The 19,386-nt window shown below is 44.0% G+C and overlaps 1 protein-coding gene across 1 annotated transcript in view; it reads left to right on the forward strand.

Moving 5' to 3' along the window:
* camk1da (calcium/calmodulin-dependent protein kinase 1Da) overlaps positions 1 to 19,386 on the forward strand; it is a 292,341-nt gene that overhangs the window by 250,164 nt on the left and 22,791 nt on the right. The window contains exon 8 of the mRNA XM_073066564.1: positions 8,530 to 8,608. Within this exon, the coding sequence (XP_072922665.1) occupies positions 8,530 to 8,608 (79 nt within the window). The remainder of the gene's footprint in view (positions 1 to 8,529; positions 8,609 to 19,386) is intronic.

A 19,386-nucleotide genomic window follows, 5' to 3' on the forward strand; every position in this document is an offset into this window, starting at 1 on the left:
CTTTGGGGGTTGGCTGTTATACCTCCATATACTGAATTGACTTAATGAGCCATTTGTTTCTCTTTCATCTGTTCCTTTTCCTGCTCCAAATATTTTCCTATACCCTGCCCTGTCAATCACTGACCTCGTGGGCAAATTGGTTAAAAGGATCAAAAACAGCACACACTCTATGTCATTGCATGAAATACACTGTGTCTACATTGAATAGATTAAAGCTGCAGAGTACAAACTGAAGAGCAAACACGAGGAAATCTGCAGATGCTGGAAATTCAAACAACAACACACACAAAATGCTGGTGGAACACTGCAGGCCAGGCAGCATCTATAAGGAGAAGCACTGTTGACGTTTCGGGCCGAGACCCTTCGTCAGGACTAACTGAAGAGACAGATACTAAGAGATTTGAAAGTAGTGGGGGGAGGGGGAAATGCGAAATGAGAGGAGAAGACTGGAGGGGGTGGGGTGAAGCTGAGAGCTGGAAAGGTGATTGGCGAAAGTGATACAGAGCTGGAGAAGGGAAAGGATCATGGGACAGGAGGCCTCGGGAGAAAGAAGAGGGGGGAGCACCAGAGGGAGATGGAGAACAGGCAGAGTGATGGGCAGAGAGAGAGACAAAAACAAACAACTAAATATGTCAGGGATGGGGTAAGAAGGGGAGGAGGGGCATTAACGGAAGTTAGAGAAGTCAATGTTCATGCCATCAGGTTGGAGGCTACCCAGCGGGTATATAAGGTGTTGTTCCTCCAACCTGAGTGTGGCTTCATCTTGATAGTAGAGGAGGCCATGGATAGACATATCAGAATGGGAATGGGACGTGGAGTTAAAATGTGACGCCACTGGGAGATCCTGCTTTCTCTGGTGGACTGAGCGTAGGTGTTCAGCGAAATGGTCTCCCAGTCTGCGTCGGGTCTCACCAATATATAAAAGAGCACGCCGGGAGCACTGGACACAGTATACCACATCAGCCAGCTCACAGGTGTAGTGTCACTTCACCGGAAGGACAGTCTGGGGCCCTGAATGGTGGTGAAGGAGGAAGTGTAAGGGCAGGTGTAGCACTTGTTCCGCTTACAAGGATAAGTGCCAGGAGGGAGATCGGTGGGAAGGGATGGGGGGAGACGAGTGGACAAGGGAGTCGCGTAGGGAGCGATTCCTGCGGAAAGCAGAAAGAGGTGGGGAAGGAAAGATGTGCTTGGTAGTGGGATCCCGTTGGAGGTGGCAGAAGTTGCGAAGAATTATACGTTGGACCTGGAGGCTGGTGGGGTGGTAGGTGAGGACAAGGGGAACCCTATCCCGAGTGGGGTGGTGGGTGGATGGGGTGAGGGCAGATGTGTGGGAAATGGAAGAGATGCGTTTGAGAGCAGAGTTGATGGTGAAAGAAGGGAAGCCCCTTTGTTTAAAAAAGGAAGACATCTCCTTCGTCCTGGAATGAAAAGCTGCATCCTGAGAGCAGATGCGGTGGAGATGGAGGAATTGTGAGAAGGGGATAGCATTTTTGCAAGAGACAGGGTGGGAAGAGGAATAGTCCAGGTAGCTGTGAAAGTCTGTAGGCTTATAGTAGATATCAGTAGATAAGCCATCTCCAGAGATGGAGACAGAAAGATCAAGAAAGGGGAGGGAGGTGTCGGAAATGGACCAGGTAAATTTGAGGGCAGGGTGAAAGTTGGAGGCAAAGTTAATGAAGTCAACGAGCTCAGCATGCGTGCAGGAGGCAGCGGCAATGCAGTCGTCGATGTAGCAAAGGAAAAGAGGGGCGCCAATGTAGTCGTCGATGTACAAACTGAACCTGGGTTGTGGAGAGGGGGCTTGTGTTCTGTAGAGTGGACCTGTGTTGTGTAAACTAGGCCTGTATTGTGTAGACTAGGCCTGTGTTATGCGGACTGGGCTTGTGTTGTGTAGATTTAGTCTGGCTTGAGTAGACTCAGTCTGGCTTGATTAGACCAGGCTAGTTTTACGTAAACTGGGCCTGTATTGTGTAGACCAGGCCCGTGTAGAGTAGACGAGGCGTGCTTTGTGTTGGTTGGTTGTAGTTTGAGTAGACAGGGATCAGTACTGTGCAGCCTAGGCCTGTAATGTCAGGGCATATTTTCCCTTAAGTTGAACTGGAGGTTGAGAGGCCGCATTGGGCCGGACTTCTTGGTGGATGAAGGCCACGCGGAAGGACTGAGTTCAAACTATCGCTCTCCTCGATGCTGATGGAGGACGTTTTTGAAATTCTGAGACATATGTGATTATTGGCACGGACTGTAATTTATATTTTTCTCCTTCGGTTTTTCTGCTTTTTCTTTCTTTTTGCCAGTTGGTGGGGGGGGGGGGCGGTGCGATATGCTACTCTTTTGGGTGGGAGAGGGGTCGGAGATTTGGGGTCTGATGTTCTTGTGGGTGTTTTTTTCTGTGTGAGCGATCTGTTAGATTTTCGTGTGTGAGAGTGGGGTTGGAGGTTTGATATTATTGTTGCTGGGTTTTTTTTGCATGGGGGTTAGGGGTTTGATGTTTTAGCTGCTGCGTCTGGGTGGGCAACCTGTTAATTTTGGTGCAAGGAGTTGCAGAGTTTGGGGTTTGCGAGTTTTGTTTCTTTTTCTTGTGCGGGAGGGGTTTGATGTCTTTTCTTTCGATGACTTGCAAGGTTTCCTGTATTTCATCGCTATCTGGAGAAGACGAGTCTCAGAGTTGTATTTTGCATACACGCTTTGATAGTAAAATGAACCTTTGAACCTTTTAGAAGTATGGTCAGTAATCTGATGAACTAATAGAAGTGACTTGACAGAATAAAACCTGAGAGACTAACTCCCCCAGCCGGGGCAGTCACATTCCCACCATTAGAACGATGATAGAAACAAAGTGTACACTGTGGGTCCTGAATCTCCCAACTCATGGGCCTGTGAAAGCTCAGCATTGCGGTCAGCTCCAGTCTTCTCATTACAAGAATGTGGATGCAGAAAAGTGAGCCAAAGTGCTGCCTGGATTAGAAGATATGAACTACAAGAAGAGCTTGGACAAACTGGTGTGGTTTTCATTGACAGCTAAGAGGCGACCTGAAGAAGTTTATAGAATTTTGAGAGGTACGGATGGTGTAAATAGTCAGAGATTTTATCCAAAGTATTTATGTGAACTACTAGAGGACATGCATTTATAGTGAGAGGGAAAGGTTTAAAGGAGATATGTGGTACAGATTATTTTACACACACAGAGTGATGGCTGCCTGGAAGCAGATACAATTGTGATGTTTAAGAGGCTGTTGGACAGACACATGAATGTACAGGGAATGGAGGAGAATGGATAATGTGCAGGCAGGAGTGTTTGAGTTCCATTTGTCATCATGTTAAGAAGGTGTATGGAGTGCTTACCTTCATTTTTTGGAGGAACGAGTTCAAGAACTGTGTTGCAGCTCTATAAAACTATTATTAGAACACACTTGGAATATTGTGTTCAGCTCTGGTTACCTCATCGTAGGAAGGACGAGGAAGCTTCAGAGAGGGTGCAGAGGAGGCTTACCAGGATGCTGCCTGCATTAGAGAGAACGTCTTATGAGGACAAGTGAGCTAAAGCTACTTTCTTTGAAAAGGAGGAGGAAAGGTGACTCAGCAAGATAGTAAGAGGCATTGGTAGAGTGAAAGGAGACTTTTTCCCAGGGGAAGTATGGGGGGATGTCAGAGGTAAGTTCTTTTACACAGAGAGTGGTGGGTGCCAGGGGTTGTGGTGGAGGCAAATACATTAGAGGCATTTAAGAAACTCTTAGTTAGAAACATAGATGATAGAAGAATGGAGGGGTATGCGGGAGGGGAGGGTTAGAGTGACTTTGGAGTTGGTTAAAAGGTTGGTACAACTTCGTGGGTCAAAATGCTTGTACTGTGCTGTAGTATTCGATGTTCTGTGTTCTGCTTAGACATTAAGGGGTGAAGGGTTTGTTTCTGTATGTATGTATGATCTAGAATGGAGATCGACAGAATCTTGGGAATTAAGACAATTAGAGTGAGAATGGGCAGGACTGCATGTGATCTACTAGATGGATAGAGCTGGCTACAAAGGCCAATAGTCCCTTCCCCTTTCTCTGGATGTTTTCGTGGTTCCTGCACTTTTGTCTGGAGCTTTCCGTGGAAAACTGTCTCTGTTGTGTCTCTGAGTTCAAACTGATGGGAGAGAGTTTCTATTTTTAAAAGCTGGGGAAGTTAATTAACCGCTGGCAATTTGTCCAACTGCCAGAGAGTGGAATTCAGTGTTAACACACAAAGCAAATAAGTACCACCTCCAAACTGAAGTGGAGCAGTTGTCTGGCAGGTTTCTGCATGCGCCTGAGTTTTTTAACAAAACATTTCACCGATAGTTGAGGACTTTTTGTAGTTCCCTAGATGTGTCAAAGAGAGTGGTACCATGAAAAGGGACACCAGGTTATGACCACCGTGCTGTCGGGGCAGAGGCGTAGACAGTAGGGAAGGTTTTCAACACAATGCCCCTCTCCATAGTGCTTGACACCAAGTGTCTGGTGAATGCATTGCTCCCACATGTTAGACCTGGATGCTCTTAAGGAGATAGCAGATAGGGCCAGGAGCAATTCACTTGGCCTCTCAAACTGGCTGCACACTTTGTTGCAATCTTGAGAGTTTATTTAGTCATTTTTATTTAAAGATAACAGTCCATCTGTGCGATCCATGAACCCATGTACATTGTCTTGTTTTTTTATTATTTTTAATTTAGAGATGCAGCTTGGCCCATTGAGTTTTCACAGCTGAATGACATCCGTGTGACCAATGAACCGACTAACCTGTACGTTAATGGAACATGGGAGGAAACTGAAGGCCACGCGGGTCACAAGGAGAATGTAGAAACTCCTTACAGACAGCAGCGGAATTTAACCTGGATCATTGGCACTTTACAGCATTACGCTAACCACCACGTGGCTGTGTCACCCTCCCAACAGACCACATTTCTCGACCCAGCCTAACCCATTCACTCTCCCCCCTTTCTCGTCAACTCCTCCCAGATGCCACCACTCATCCACACACTAGGGCCAATCGTACAACGGCCCATTAACCCAGCTTCCCACACAGAAGGCAAAAGAACGAAGGGAGATTTAATAGCAGTATCCAAAATTCTGAAGGGTAAAGATGGGATAAATGCAAGCAGGTTTTTTTTCACTGATGTTGGGTGAGACTAGAGCTAGAAGTCATGGGTGAAGATGAAAGGTGAACGTGAGGGTGAACTTTTCACTTGTGTGCAACGAGTTGCTACCGGAAATGATGGACACGGGTTCGATTTCAACATTTAAGAGAAGGTTGGGTAGATACATGGATGGGAGGAATATGGAGATCGATGGGAGTAGGCAGAATAATAGCTTGCCATGGACTCGATGGGCTGAAGGGCCTGTCTTTGTGCTGGAGTGTTCTATGATTCTATAATGACTTTGGGATGTGGGAGGAAACTGCAGCTATGTGGTCACAGGGAGAATGTAGAAAATCCCACACTGACAATGCCTGAAGTCAGGATCGAACCGGGATCCTTGGGGCTGTGAGGCAGTGGCTCTACCAGCTGCGCCACTCTCTTAGCAACTTCCAAAATCTCTTGATACCCACTCCACGTGGACAAAATGTGAAGTCTCGCCCAGGTACCACTCATGGTAGAACCCCTTTTTCAGAATACACAAAAAGCTGGAGGAACTTAGCGGAACAAGGGAGGGAAATAGAGAGTCCACGATTCAGGTTGAGAACCTTCATCTGGACTGAAAAATAAAGGGGAGGTTGGTGAGGGAAAGGGGTGGGGCAAGAGATGCCAAATGATCCAGGTGAGGAGGGGAGAGTGGGAAAAGTGACAGAGGCTGTGAGGTGGGAGGTGGAGGTGACATCGGGCTGCAAATGGTGCAATCTGAGATGAGAGGAAGGTGGAGATGGAACAAAGTGAGGGAGATGTGGAGGGCAGATGGGAACGGTGGGGGGAGGGGACCCAGTGGGAGGAGTGTGTAGGGGATAGGCAGATGGAGTAGATGGGGCAGTGGGAGGAGACTTGGTGATGGGGGCCGTGGTGGTTATAGGAAGAACTGGTTAGGTCAGGGGAGAGAGAAATGGAACAGAAAGGCAGCGGGTTACCAGAACAGGAGAATTCAATGGACCTTCCACAGAGTTGTAGACTAACCAGGGGGGATATGAGGTGCTATTTCTCTAGTTTGTGTTTAGCCTCACCCTTACAGTGGAGTAGGCCGAGGACAAACAGGTTGGCGTGGGACAGGAGAGGGGAACTAAAATAGCTGACAACCAGGAGATCAAGACTGCCACAGCAGATGGAGCGAAAGCGCTCAGCGAAATGGTCACCTGGTCTCGCTCATGTAGAGGAGGTGCCATCAGGAGAATCGAATGCAATAAGTGAAGGCAGGGAATTTGCTTATGTGAATGGCTGCCTCACCTGGATGAGTAGGGCCCTCGACGGTGGAGAGAGGGGTGGGGTAGGGGTTATTGGTGGACCTCTGGGTGATTGGTGAAGCAGGGAGAGGCTAAGGATGGTCAGGAGGGGAAATTGGCTTTGTGTGGGGAAGAAGGCCGCGTGTAAGCTGCCTGCAGATCCGCTCATCTAAAACATGATCAGGGATACACTTTGAACGCACATCAGTGACTCCTGAAAGGGACGTGCAAAACACTTTTAGGGAACGTAGAATCATAGAAAAGTACAGCACAGAAACAGGCCCTTCAGCCCATCTAGTCTCTGCTGAACCATTTAAACTTCTACTCCCCTTGACCTGTACCGGGACCATAGTCCTCCATACTCCTATCCAAACTTCTCTTGAATGTTGAAATTGAGCTCACATGCACCATTTGTGCTGCCAGCTCATTCCACACTCTCATAACCCTCTGAGTGAAGACATTTCCCCTTAAACTTTTCACCTTTCACCCTTAACCCATGACCTCTAGCAATAGTCCCACCCAACCTTGGGGGGAAAAAGCCTGCTTGCAGTTACCCTATCTATCCATGTCCTTCATAATTTTGTATACCTCTATCAAATCTCTCCTCGATCTTCTACATTGCAAGGAATAAAGGAATAAATACTTAATCTTTCCTTATAACTCAGGTCCTTCAGACCTGTAAAACATCTTTGTAAATTGTCTCTGTATTCTTTCAACATTATTTACATCTTTCCTCTAGGTAGGTGACCAAAACTACACACATTATTTCAAATTCGGCCTCACCAATGTCTTGGACAACTTCAACGGTATAGTACAGTCCATGAAAGTGATCAATTTGGTCACAGTAACACATAAAAGAAAGTAGAGCGTAGAACGTAAAACAATGCAGCACAGTACAGACCCTTTGGCTCACTATATTGTGCCAACCTTTTAACCTCCTGCAATATCACTCTAGTCCCTCCCTCCCACATAGCCCCGGCAGGGTGTTCCACGCATTCAGCATTCTCTGTGTAAAAAATACTAACTCTGCCATCTCCCTATACTTTCTTCCAATCACCCGAAAATCACCTCTCGTATTAGCTACTTCCTCCCTGGTAGAAGACTCTGGCTGTCTAGTCTATCCATGCTTCTTTTCATCTTATACATCCCTTTCAAGTCATCTCTCGTCCTCTTTCTCTCCAAAGAGAAAAACACTAACTCGCTCAGCCTATCCTCATACCACACACTCTCTAATTAATGCAGCACTCTGTTAACTCTCTGCCATTTACATCCTGAGTGAAAGCTGCTGGCTGTCAACTCTATCAGATTCAAGTATTCTGTCTCTTTACAACGCTAACTAAGTGCATCAGAAATGACAGCATCCCTGTTATGATATTCTCTGCGGCATGATCCAGAGTTCTATTGCAGCTTCATTCTGTAAGGAGTCTCTGTACGAGGGGTGATTGATAAGTTCGTGGCCTAAGGTAGAAGGAGATGAGTTATATAGCTCTCGTTACATGCACATGTAGTTCAACTCTTTGAGTGATTATGCAGAAAGTTTGAAGTTAATAACTCATCGGGGTGATTGATAAGTTTGTGGCCTAAGGTAGGAGGAGATGAGTTATTAACTTCAATCTTTCTGCAAAATCACTCAAAGAGTTGAACTGCATGTGCAAGTAACGAGAGCTGCAAAACTCATCTCCTTCTACCTCAGGCCACAAACTTATCAATCACCCCTGCTGTGGACACTGTGGATCCGTATGCTCTACAACCGCTGGACTAAGTGTGTAAATGTAGGAGGGGATTATGTTGAAAAATAAATGTGCTAAGCTTTCTAAAATTGACTCCTTCTACCTTAGGCCACGAACTTATCAATCACCCCTCGTATATCCTCCCTGTGGAATGCATGGATTTTCTTCAGGTGCTCCGGTTTCCTCCCACAGTCCAAAGATGTACTGGGCAGGTTAATAGGTAATTGCAAATTATCCCACAGTTAGGTTAGGGTTAATCGGGTTTGTCAGGGGTTGTTGAGGTGGCGTGGTTCGAAGGGCCAGACAGGTCTACTTGAACTTGATTTCACCAACGGCTGTATGGCTAAATTAACAAATAAATCAAAATGTCGTGTCATGGACAAAGGACTCACTCTCATCAATAACTCTTTTTCAGCTAAAGATTTTATCAAACGCTTGATGGAAAAGGACCCAAACAAACGTTACACGTGCGAGCAGGCATTGAGGCATCCCTGGTAAGCTGGATTCCTTTTGTTTTTTAACTGATTATAATCCCTTTCTACTCCTATTTGTGTTCCCAAACTCCTCGAACTGCTGCTGACTTACCGGATGATAATAATTCCTTTGATTTGCTGCTCAAGTGACTCTGTAAAACACCACTTTTATGCAAACCATTACACTCTGGGTTTAATCAAAGCCATTACAGCTGTCCCTCTCTCTTACTTTTCTCCTGTTCTTTTACTCTCCCTCAGTTTATCTCACTTTCTCACTCTTTCTTTTTCTCTTTGCCTTGTTTTTTATTCGCATCCTCTTTCCCTCTCATTTTCTCCAACTTTTATTTCTGTCTTTTTTTCCCAATTGCTATGTATCGCCAGGGAAATCTGAGCACAAGAGTGGGGTTTTGCCTCGTGTGTACCTGCCGTTGGTGAGATCAAGTTCAAGTTCAAGTTTATTATCATTCAACTGTAAACATTTATACAGTTAAATGAAACAATGTTCCTCTGCGACCGGGGTGCAAAACTCAGTAAATATATTACATACAGCACATAAAATAATATCCACACAAAAATATTAACAGGTCAAAAATCTCTGTAGTTGTACAAGTTGACTTAAAGTGCACATACGACATACGGTTAAATATAAATAGTGTAACAGTGCCAGTCGTATATCGCTACTGGCACTGTTATAAATAATGTATACTGGGTAGTAGCAGGGTGTTTTGAAGTTTCATAGCCTGGGAGGAGACTAACACTGTGGTACCTCCTGCCTGACAGAAGGAGGTCAGAGAGATTATGGGATGGATGGGAGGAGTCCTTGACAATGCTGAGGGCTTTGAAGATGCAGCGCTTCTTGCATATGTCTTGGGTGGGTGGGGAGGGGGTGGAGAGAGACCTCACTGATTCTCTTGGCAAGCCATACAATCCATTGAAGGACCTTGTGGTCAGAGTTCCCATACCAGACAGTGATGCAGCTGGCCAGGAAACTCTTGAAGGTACTCCGGTGGAATGTGGTTAGAATGGGGGCGGGGAGATCACGCCTGGACTATTGGATTCCTTGTTGAAGGAAGAATTATCTTGCATTGGAGGAGGTTCAGAGAGGGTTGGGTTGTCTAAGTCTGATTTCTCCAAGTCTGTAGATGCTGGTCTTGCTTCTGCTCTCATTTGGGTGACTTGATTGAAGCAAAAGGTTCTGAGTTACCTTGACACGTGTGTGGAGAGGACGTCTTCTCCTCTGCAAGGTCCAATTACTGACTAAAAATATAGGGTCACGTATTTGTCAAAAATGTGGCAAATATTTTTCTCTCAGAGAGTGGTGAGTCTTTTGAACTTCCTTCCTGAAGTGATGTTGCGATGCAGCATATTTGAAGATTTTTACCTGAGGTGGCTAGACCTTTGATAACAAGGGTGTATAAGGTTTACTTACAGATACACAGGAATTAGGAGCTAAGATTACAGTCAGGTCAAAAATGATTTTATTTAATGGCAGAACAGGTTCAAAAATCTGAAGGACCAACATTTTTTAAATTTATTTTTGTTTTTGCATATTCTCTCTCTTACACACACACACTTTCTCTCTCTTTCTCTCCCTCTTCCTTCCTCTCTATCTCTATCTATCTCTCTCTCCCTTGCTTTCTTTTTTCTCTTTCCTTTTATCTCGGTTCTCAGAGTTCTTTTGTCTCTTTTGCTCCCCTCCTTTTTTAATTTCATTTTCTCAATCTTTCCTTCCTGTCTCTTTATTCTTTTTTTTTCTGACATTCTCTTTTCTCCCTCTCTCTCCCCATCTCCCTCTTTCTCTTCCTTCCACGATTCCAGATAATCAGCATCTCCAGTAAATAGCAGCAAGCTCCGAATATGTTTCTGTGAAAAATGTGCGATAGCAAGGCAGTAGGGGGATGAATCTGTTCATTTGCTTGTCAAAGCATGTAAGAGGTGGGTTTTGCACAATGCATTGGTCGGATTTATGCAAAAGAAAATGCAGATTCGGAATCAGATTTATGTGAATGTGTTGCTTTGTGGCAAAGATATTAAATTATTATAAATTACAAAGTACATAAATAGTGTTTAAAAAAAGGAATAACAAGTAGTGTTCGGGGTTTTATGGACAATTTGTAAATCTGATGGTGGAGGGGAAGAAGCTGTTCATGAATTGTTGAAAGTAGATCTTCATGCTCCTGTACCTCCTCCCTGATGGTAGTAATGAGAAGAGGGCATGTCACGGGTGGTGAGGTCCTTCATGGAGCATGCTGCCCTCTTCAACCACCACATGTTGAAGATGCTCCAGCAGCCCCTGCAGCCTCTTGCCATCCTGAACAATGGAGCCTTAACATTTCAGAATCAGAATCATGTTTATATTCTCTGACATGTATTGTGAAATTTGTTGTTTTGCTGCAGCAGTACCTAAAAATTACCATAGGTTATAATAATAAATACAAAAGCACGCCTCTAAGTTGCAAACAATTATTACATTTACAGCTCAGGTGGAGGCCCTCCGGCCCATCATGTTTGTGGTGACAATGCAAACTAATCCCATCTTGCAGCGCATGGTTCACATCCCTGCAGCCCCTTCCTGTTCATGTATCTGCCTAAATGCCTCTTAATCTTTACTATCTTATCTGCTTCCACCACCACCCCCAGCAGGGTGTTAAAGGCAGCCTGCCCCACACACATCACCTTTAAAATTAACCTCCCTCATCTTAGACCTACAGCCTCCATTACTTTGAAGGAACTTTTTTGGCTTTGAAACTTCAGGATATCCTGATGCTTCGAAGGACGCTGAAGAATTGTGTGTCCTTTCTTTAAATAAACCCTGTGGTTTGAGGGTTTGTCTTGCCCACTACAACAAGGTACACTTCAACACCTCTAAAGGCAGGAGGACATGTTTTTGTGTAGGAGATGGTCAAGTGATTATTTAGATATTTTCCATTAAAATTTGCACTCTATGTCGTAAGGAATGTAGGGTCCACTTACAGGTTGGCATCAATGGGAAAAAGCACGTGAAGTGCTATTACCATTGAAATCAGTTTGCATAATACTCTACCTTGAATACTGCTATTGCTGGACTCAAAACCAAATGAACTGCCTCAGCCTGAAACATCATCCGTCTATTCCATCCACAGATGCTGCCTGACCCACTGAGTTCCTCCAGAATTTTATTGTGTTGCTCCAGCCCTTTAGTTTCCCAAAGCAAATCTACAGTCAGTGGCCACTTCATTGGGTACACTTGTACACCTGCTCATTAATGCAAACATCTAATCAGCCAATCATATCCCAGCAATTCAGTGTATAAAAGCATGCAGGCATGGTCAAGAGGTTTAGTTGTTGGTTAGGTCCAATATCAGAATGGGAAAGAAATGTGATCTATGTGACTTTGACTGTGGAACGTTGGTGCCAGATGGGGTGGTTTGAGTATCTCAGGAACTGCTGATCTGGGAATTTGATACATAATAGTCTCTGGAGTTTACAGAGAATGGTACAAACAACAAATAAAATACAGGTGTCCCCTGTTTTTTGAACGTTTGCTTTACGACAACTTGCTGTTATGAAAGACCTACATTAGTACCTGTTTTCGCTAACCAAAGAGGATTTTTGCTTTTACGAGAAAAAGACGCCCATTTTATATGTGTGTTTACCTCAAGAAAGACTACAATGACTGTGAAACCTTGTGCGGGCAGTTGCTTGCGCATGCGTGTACGTGCTGATTTTTTTTCTCCAAATCGATTTTGGCTCGCTGTCTTCCCAATTTTCATAAGTGAAACTACACCATAGATACAATATTTCTACTTTATATAGGGTGTATATTTATCATATCATTCCTGCTTTTACTATATGTTAGTGTTATTTTAGGTTTTATGTGTTATTTGGTTTGATTTGGTAGGTTATTTTTTGGGTCTGAGAACGCTTAAAAATTTTTCCCATATAAATTAATGGTAATTGCTTCTTCGCTTTACGACATTTCGGTTTACAAACGGTTTCATAGGAACGCTCTACCTTTGGATTGTGGGGGAGACCTGTATCCAGTAAGCAGCAGTTCTGTGGATAAAAAATGCCTTGTTGACGAGAGAGGTCAGAGGAGAATGGACAGACTGGTTCAAGCTGACAGTAACCCAAGTGACCACACGTTACAACAGTGATATGTAGATGAACATCTCTGAACATATATGTCAAACCTTGAATTGGATGGGCTATAGCAGCAGAAGACCATGAACATACACTCTGTGGCCTCTCTATTAGGTGCAGGAGGTATCTAATGAAGTGACCACTGAGTGTACTGCTTTAACTTCAAAGCCAAGCTCTTCACCAAAGCTTCAATTGGCAAACTGATGATTTGGTTTATTATTGTCACATGGACTGAGATACAGTATTTGTCTTGCGTATTTTTCCGACAGATAATGAATTCATTACAATAGTACATTGAGGTTGTACAATGGAAAACAATAACAGAATGCAGAATACATTTACAATTACAGAGAAAGTGCAGTGAAAAGTCAAAGTAAAATATTTACCACATACTAGCATGAGATTCATTCTCTTGCAGGTATTTACAGGAAAATAAAGAAATTCAATGGAACTTATCAAAAAATGTACATAAACAAAGACTAACAAACAACAGAAAGACAAATTGTGCAAGTGAAAAAATAAATAATACTGAGAACATAGCAGGCAGACAATAAGCCACAAGGTCATAATGAGGGAAATTATGAAGTCAAGAGTCCATCTTATAACAGTAGGAATCAGTCAATAGTCTTGCAACAGTGAGATAGAAGAAGTGCTTGAGCCTGGTGTAAGTGCTTTCAGTCCTTTGTATCTTCTATCCAATGGGAGCGAGGAGAAGAGACAATGACTGGGGTGGGTGGGTCTTCGATCATGTTGGCATAAGAACATAAGAAATAGGAGTAGGAGCAGGAGTAGGCCATCTGGCCCATCGAGCCTGCCCCGCCATTCGGTACGATCATGGCTGATCTGACCATAAACTCAGCTCCATCTACCTGCCTTTTCCCCATAACCCATAATTTCTTTACTATGTAAAAACCTATCTAACTGTTTCTTAAATATATTTAGTGAAGAAGCCTCAACTGCTTCCCTGGGCAGAGAATTCCACAGATTCACCACTCTCTGGGAAAAACAGTTTCTCCTCATCTCCATCCTAAATCTTCTCCCCTGAATCTTGAGGCAATGTCCCCTAGTTCTAGTCTCACCTACCAATGGAAACAACTTTCCTACTTCTCTCTCATCTATCCCTTTCAAAATTTTGTATGTTTCTATAAGATCCCCTCTCATTCTTCTGAACGCCATAGAGTATGGTCCCAGGCGACTCAATCTCTCCTCATAGGTTAACCCCTTCATCCCTGGAATCAACCTGGTGAACCTCCTCTGCACTGCCTCCAAAGCCAGTATGTCCTTCCTCAAGTATGGAGACCAGAACTGCACACAGTACTCCAGATGCGGCCTCACCAGTACCCTGTACAGTTGCAGCATGGCCTCACTGCTCTTGAATTCAATCCCTTTAGCAATGAAGGCCAACATTCCGTTTGACTTCTTAATAACCCGTTGTACCTGCGAGCCAGCTTTTTGTGATTCATGCACAAGCACTCCCAAGTCCCTCTACACAACAACATGCTGCAATCTTTCACCATTTAAATAATATTATTCCTTCCAAAGTGGATGATCTGACATTTACCAATGTTGTATTCCATCCGCCAGACCTTGGCCCACTCACTTAACCTATCTATATCCCTCTGCAGACTCTCCACATCCTCTGTACAATTTACTTTTCCACTCAGATTAGTATCATCAGCAAATTTTGCTACGCTACACTCAGTCCCCTCTTCCAAATCATCAATGTAAATGGTAAACAGCTGTGGGCCCAGCACCGACCCCTGCGGCACCCCACTCACCACCAACCGGAGAAACACCCATTTATACCAACTCTATGCCTTCTATTGGTTAACCAAACCTCTATCCATGCCAATACACTTCCTCCGACTCCATGCATCCGAACCTTATTTATAACTTTCTTGTGCAGCACCTTATCAAACGCCTTCTGGAAATCCAAGTATGTGATATCCACCTGTTCCCCTCTATCCATTGCACTCATTACGTCCTCAAAGAACTCCAGTAAGTTTGTCAAACAGGACCTGCCCTTTCTGAATCCATGCTGTGTTTGTCTAATGGAACCACTCCTTTCTAAATGCTTTGCTATTTCTTCCTTAATGACAGCTTCAAGCATTTTCTCGACTACAGATGTTAAGCTAATTGGCCTATAGTTGCCCGTCTTTTGCCTACATCCTTTTAAAAAAGTGGTGTGACATTTGGTGTCTTCCAGTCCGCTGGGACCTGCCTAGAGTCTAGAGAGTTCTGATAAATGATTACCAACACGTGTACTATAACCTCCGCCAATTCCTTCAGCACCCTGGGATGCATCCCATCAGGACCAGGGGACTTATCTACCTTCAGACCCTCTAGTTTGCTCATCACTATCTCTTTAGTGACAGTGATTTTATTGAGGTCCTCACCTCCCATTTCATCCATAACACCCTTATTTGGCATATTGGATGGGTCCTCCACCACGAAGACTGACACAAAATAGTCGTTCATGTATTGAGATGCAATGACATGCACTCTTTTGCACAGTTTATTTCAAAGCGACATCACAAAGCAATAGTACAAAGGAAAAATACAAAGGAATACAAAGGAAAAAGGAATAACAGTAGAATATAGTGTTACCGTTATAGTGAAAGTGCAGGTAGACAGTAAGGTGCAAGACAATGATGAGTCAGATTGAAAGATCAAGAGTTTAAGAGACTGTTCAAAAGTCATATGACAATGGGATTGAAGATATCCTTGAGCCTAATGGCATGTGCTTTCAGGTTTATGTGTCAGTGCCCAGTGGGATGGGGCAGAAGGGTGAATGTCCGGGATGTTCTATCATTCAGACCGGAATGATCCATTTCACAAGTTGCAATGCTCAAGTTTCCAGTTATTGGTGACAAGATGGCCTTTGTTCTATTTCCACTACTGCTTGCCTCATTCCTTCAAAAGTACAGGGTCCCACCACATTTAGACATTGACCAAATGTGGAATTTTAGACCATAAGACCACGACATAGGAGCAGAATTAGGCTGTTGGCCCATTGGCCCATTTTGTCATGGCTGATTCATTATCTCTCTCAACCCCATTCTCCCAGTAGAATCCTCCAGTAACCTGTGACATCCTCATTAATCAAGAACCTATCAACCTCCGCTTTAAATATACCCAATGATTTGGCCTCCACAGCCCCCTGTGGCAACCTGTGTATCTGTGAATTCCACAGATTCAGCACTCTCTGGCTAAAGAAGGTCCTTCTCATTTCTGTTCTAAAGGGATGCCCCACTATAGGAGACATCCTCTCCTCATCCACTCTACCTAGACCTTTCAATATTCAATAGGATAAAATGAGATCCCTAATCAGTCTTCTAAACTCCAGCAAGCACACACCTTATGTGTAACCTTTTCATTTCAGAGGTCATTCTCGTGAACCTCCTCTGGACTTCTTCCAACACCAGCACATCCTTCCATAGTTAAGGGGCCCACAACTGCTCACAATACTCCAAGTGCAATCTGACCAATGCCTTATGAAGCCTCAGCATTACATCCTTGTTTTCATATTCCAGTCCACTCAAAATGAATGTTAACATTGCATTTGCCTTCCTTACTACCAATTCAACCTGCAAGTTAACCTTTAGAGGATCCTGCATGAGAACTCTGAAGTCTCTTTGCACCTCTGATTTCTGAATTTGGTTCCCGTTATTCCATACGACATGACCATTCACTTCTCCACACTGTACTCCATTTTCCATTTCTCTGCGCATTTTTCAAATCTGTCTAGTCCTTATGCAGACTCTCTGCTTCGTAAACATTACCTGCCCTCCACCTATCTTTGTATCATCTGCAAACTTGGCCACAAATCCATGAATTCTATCATCCAAATCATTGACATACCATATGAAAGGAAGCAGACCCAATAGCGGCCCCTGCAGAACACAACTAGTCACCGGCAGCCAACCAGAAAAGGGCCCCTCTTTGCCTCCTGCCAGTCAGCTGTACTTCTATCCATTCAAGCAGTTACTACAAGCCAGTTACACGTATCTATAGCTTGTGAACTGTGTGCGCTCTCCTGGGGCCTACACGTATGCTGATCTGACTCCACACCAGACAGCTGGTGGTGAGACTCCAGTCTGCCTCATGCCAACAGTTATCTATCCCATCGAAAGTTAATATGGAACTTTATATCAGACATTTATGTGCATGCCTGCTGAGAAGATCTGGTGGGAATTTGCAGTCCATTCTGACTCCAATGAACCATGTCACAAAATGCGCCATGTTATGACTTCAGTGCAGACGTAATAATGTCCTATCTTGGTTTTAGTAAGGTCCATTTGAAACCTCAGTTCCAAACTGTTTCCATGTCGAACCGTGGTAGGATTAGCATTTGAGTTCTGTTCTGGCAGAAACCAGCTGAAGGCAAGCTGTTCCACAGAAATCCACACCCCACTACTCCACTGTCTGGTTGTTGGTTCACTCCTAGGCCTGGAAGCATTTATATCGTTATCTGCACTTTGTCAACATAGCCTGGTCTCTCAGGTCATTAATTCTCCAGCATCAGGACCCAGGGAGCAATGAAACAGCAGTCTCCCAGTTTATAGACTAATGTAGACAGTGCTTAAATGCCTCTGTAATTAATGGATTCACAGGACTTCATCTGCACATAGGCCATAAGGACTGGTTAACAATGGCCTGTGCAGCAGTTCACCCAATGTCTTTCCAGTTATTTTATTCACTGTCTCTGGAAGCTGCGGAAGTGTATTTTGTTCGGAAATGCAAGAGGTAGAGAGCTAATTACCCTACACCATCAGGCTCCTGAACCAGTGTGGGTAATTCACTCTGAACTGATTCTATAACCTATGGACTCACTTTCATGGATTCTACAACTCTTGTTCTCAGTTTTATTTATTTACTTATGTCCTTATTTATTTGCTTTTGCAGTTTGTCTTTTGCACGGTGGTTGTTTGTCAGTCTTTGTGTGTAGTTTATCATTGATTCGATTATATTTCTTTTTCTTTCTGTGAATGTCCCCAAGAAAGTGAATCTCAGGGTAGTACATGGTGACATATACATACTTTAAAAATAAATTTAATTTGACTTTGACCTCATGAATAAATGCCACACTTTATTTGAGATGACGCAATACCGTCTTTGGTATCTTACAAATCGATTTGAGGCTTTGTTTACATTAATTCAGTCACGGTGGCTAGCATGGTGAACATTTCCGTAGTCCTTTACAAAGGAGAAGCAGGCCAATCAGCCCATCAGCCCTCTGCTGGCTCATAGAGTCATTCCATTCCCCTCTCTTATTTTCTGTAATTTATTCCCACACATACCGCCATCAACTCCCCTCCAGTCTCCTACAAAATAGCGCTAATTTCTAGCAGTCAGTTAACCTACCAAACTCCGCTATGGACAGTCCCATGCTTGGCTCTGAAAGGAGAAGGGTTGGGCATAGGGATAGCAACCCCATCCTGTAAGAGCCCCGAGCCACCAGAAGCTTCAAGTATCTCATCCCTGAAAGAGGAAAGATCTTTGCCTAGAAGAGGAAGCCACAGGACCCTTCAACTATCTATCCACCCAGGACAGAGGACTCTGACGAGCTGCTTTTGACAGCCTGCGCCCCAGTAGGGATGATGCTCTTAAGAAAAAGAGATGGCCTACCAACCCCCACGTAATAGGATGTGGGGGGAAATCAGTGCACCTGGGTGACTCCATGCGGTTACAGGGAGAATGTGCAAACCCCATGCACAGAGAGCACCCGAGGTCAGGATCCAACCTGGGTCTCCAGAGCTGTGGGGCAGGAACTCTACCAACTGCATCACTGTGCACATCCCTTAACCCGAATCCTTCTGACTAACAGGCAAAGGCGAGGCCCACTGAGTTAAGCTGACACTTCTTTCAACGAAAAATATTACTTCCTCTCATAAAATAAGCAAGTATTTGGAAAATTATGCATGTCTTTCCATGTGTCTGTACCTTTCTCCTCCCAGACCTGGGAACAAATGAGGAAATTAAAATGTCATGAACCTTTCCTCAAGGTTCAAAGTTCAAAATATCTATACATATGCACTCAGTGGCTATTTTATTAGGTACCTCCTGTAACTAATAAAGTGGCCACTGAGTGTATGTTCATGGTCTTCTGCTGCTGTAGCCCATCCACTTCAAGGTTCAACATGTGTGTTCAGAGACGCTTTTCCATATGCCATTGTTGCATTGCAAGGTTACTTGAGTTACCGTCATCTTCCTGTCAGCTTGAAACAGTCTGGCCATTCTCCTGCGACCTGTCTTATTAACAAGGCATCTTCATCTACATGACTGCCACAGACTGGATTTCTTTTTGTACTTTGCACCATTCTCTGTAAACTCTAGAAGACTGTTGTGTGTGAATGTCCCAGGAAATCAGCAGTTTCTGAGATACTCAAACCACCCTGTCTGGCACCAGAATCTTTCCACGGTCAAAGTCACTTAGATCACATTTCTTTCCCCATTCTCATCTTAGATCTAACCAACAAATGAACCTCTTGACCATGTCTGCGTGCTTTTATGTATTGAGTTGTTGCCACTTAATTGGCTGATTAGATATTTATGTTAATGAGCAGGTGTACAAGTGTACCTAATTAAGTGACCACTGAGTGTATGTTACCATATGCTACCTTGAAATTTATTTACTTGCAGGCATTTATAAGGAAAAAAATAGAATTTTATTCAAA

This window comes from Hemitrygon akajei, chromosome 14 (assembly GCF_048418815.1).
Source record: "Hemitrygon akajei chromosome 14, sHemAka1.3, whole genome shotgun sequence".
Lineage (NCBI taxonomy): Eukaryota > Metazoa > Chordata > Chondrichthyes > Myliobatiformes > Dasyatidae > Hemitrygon > Hemitrygon akajei.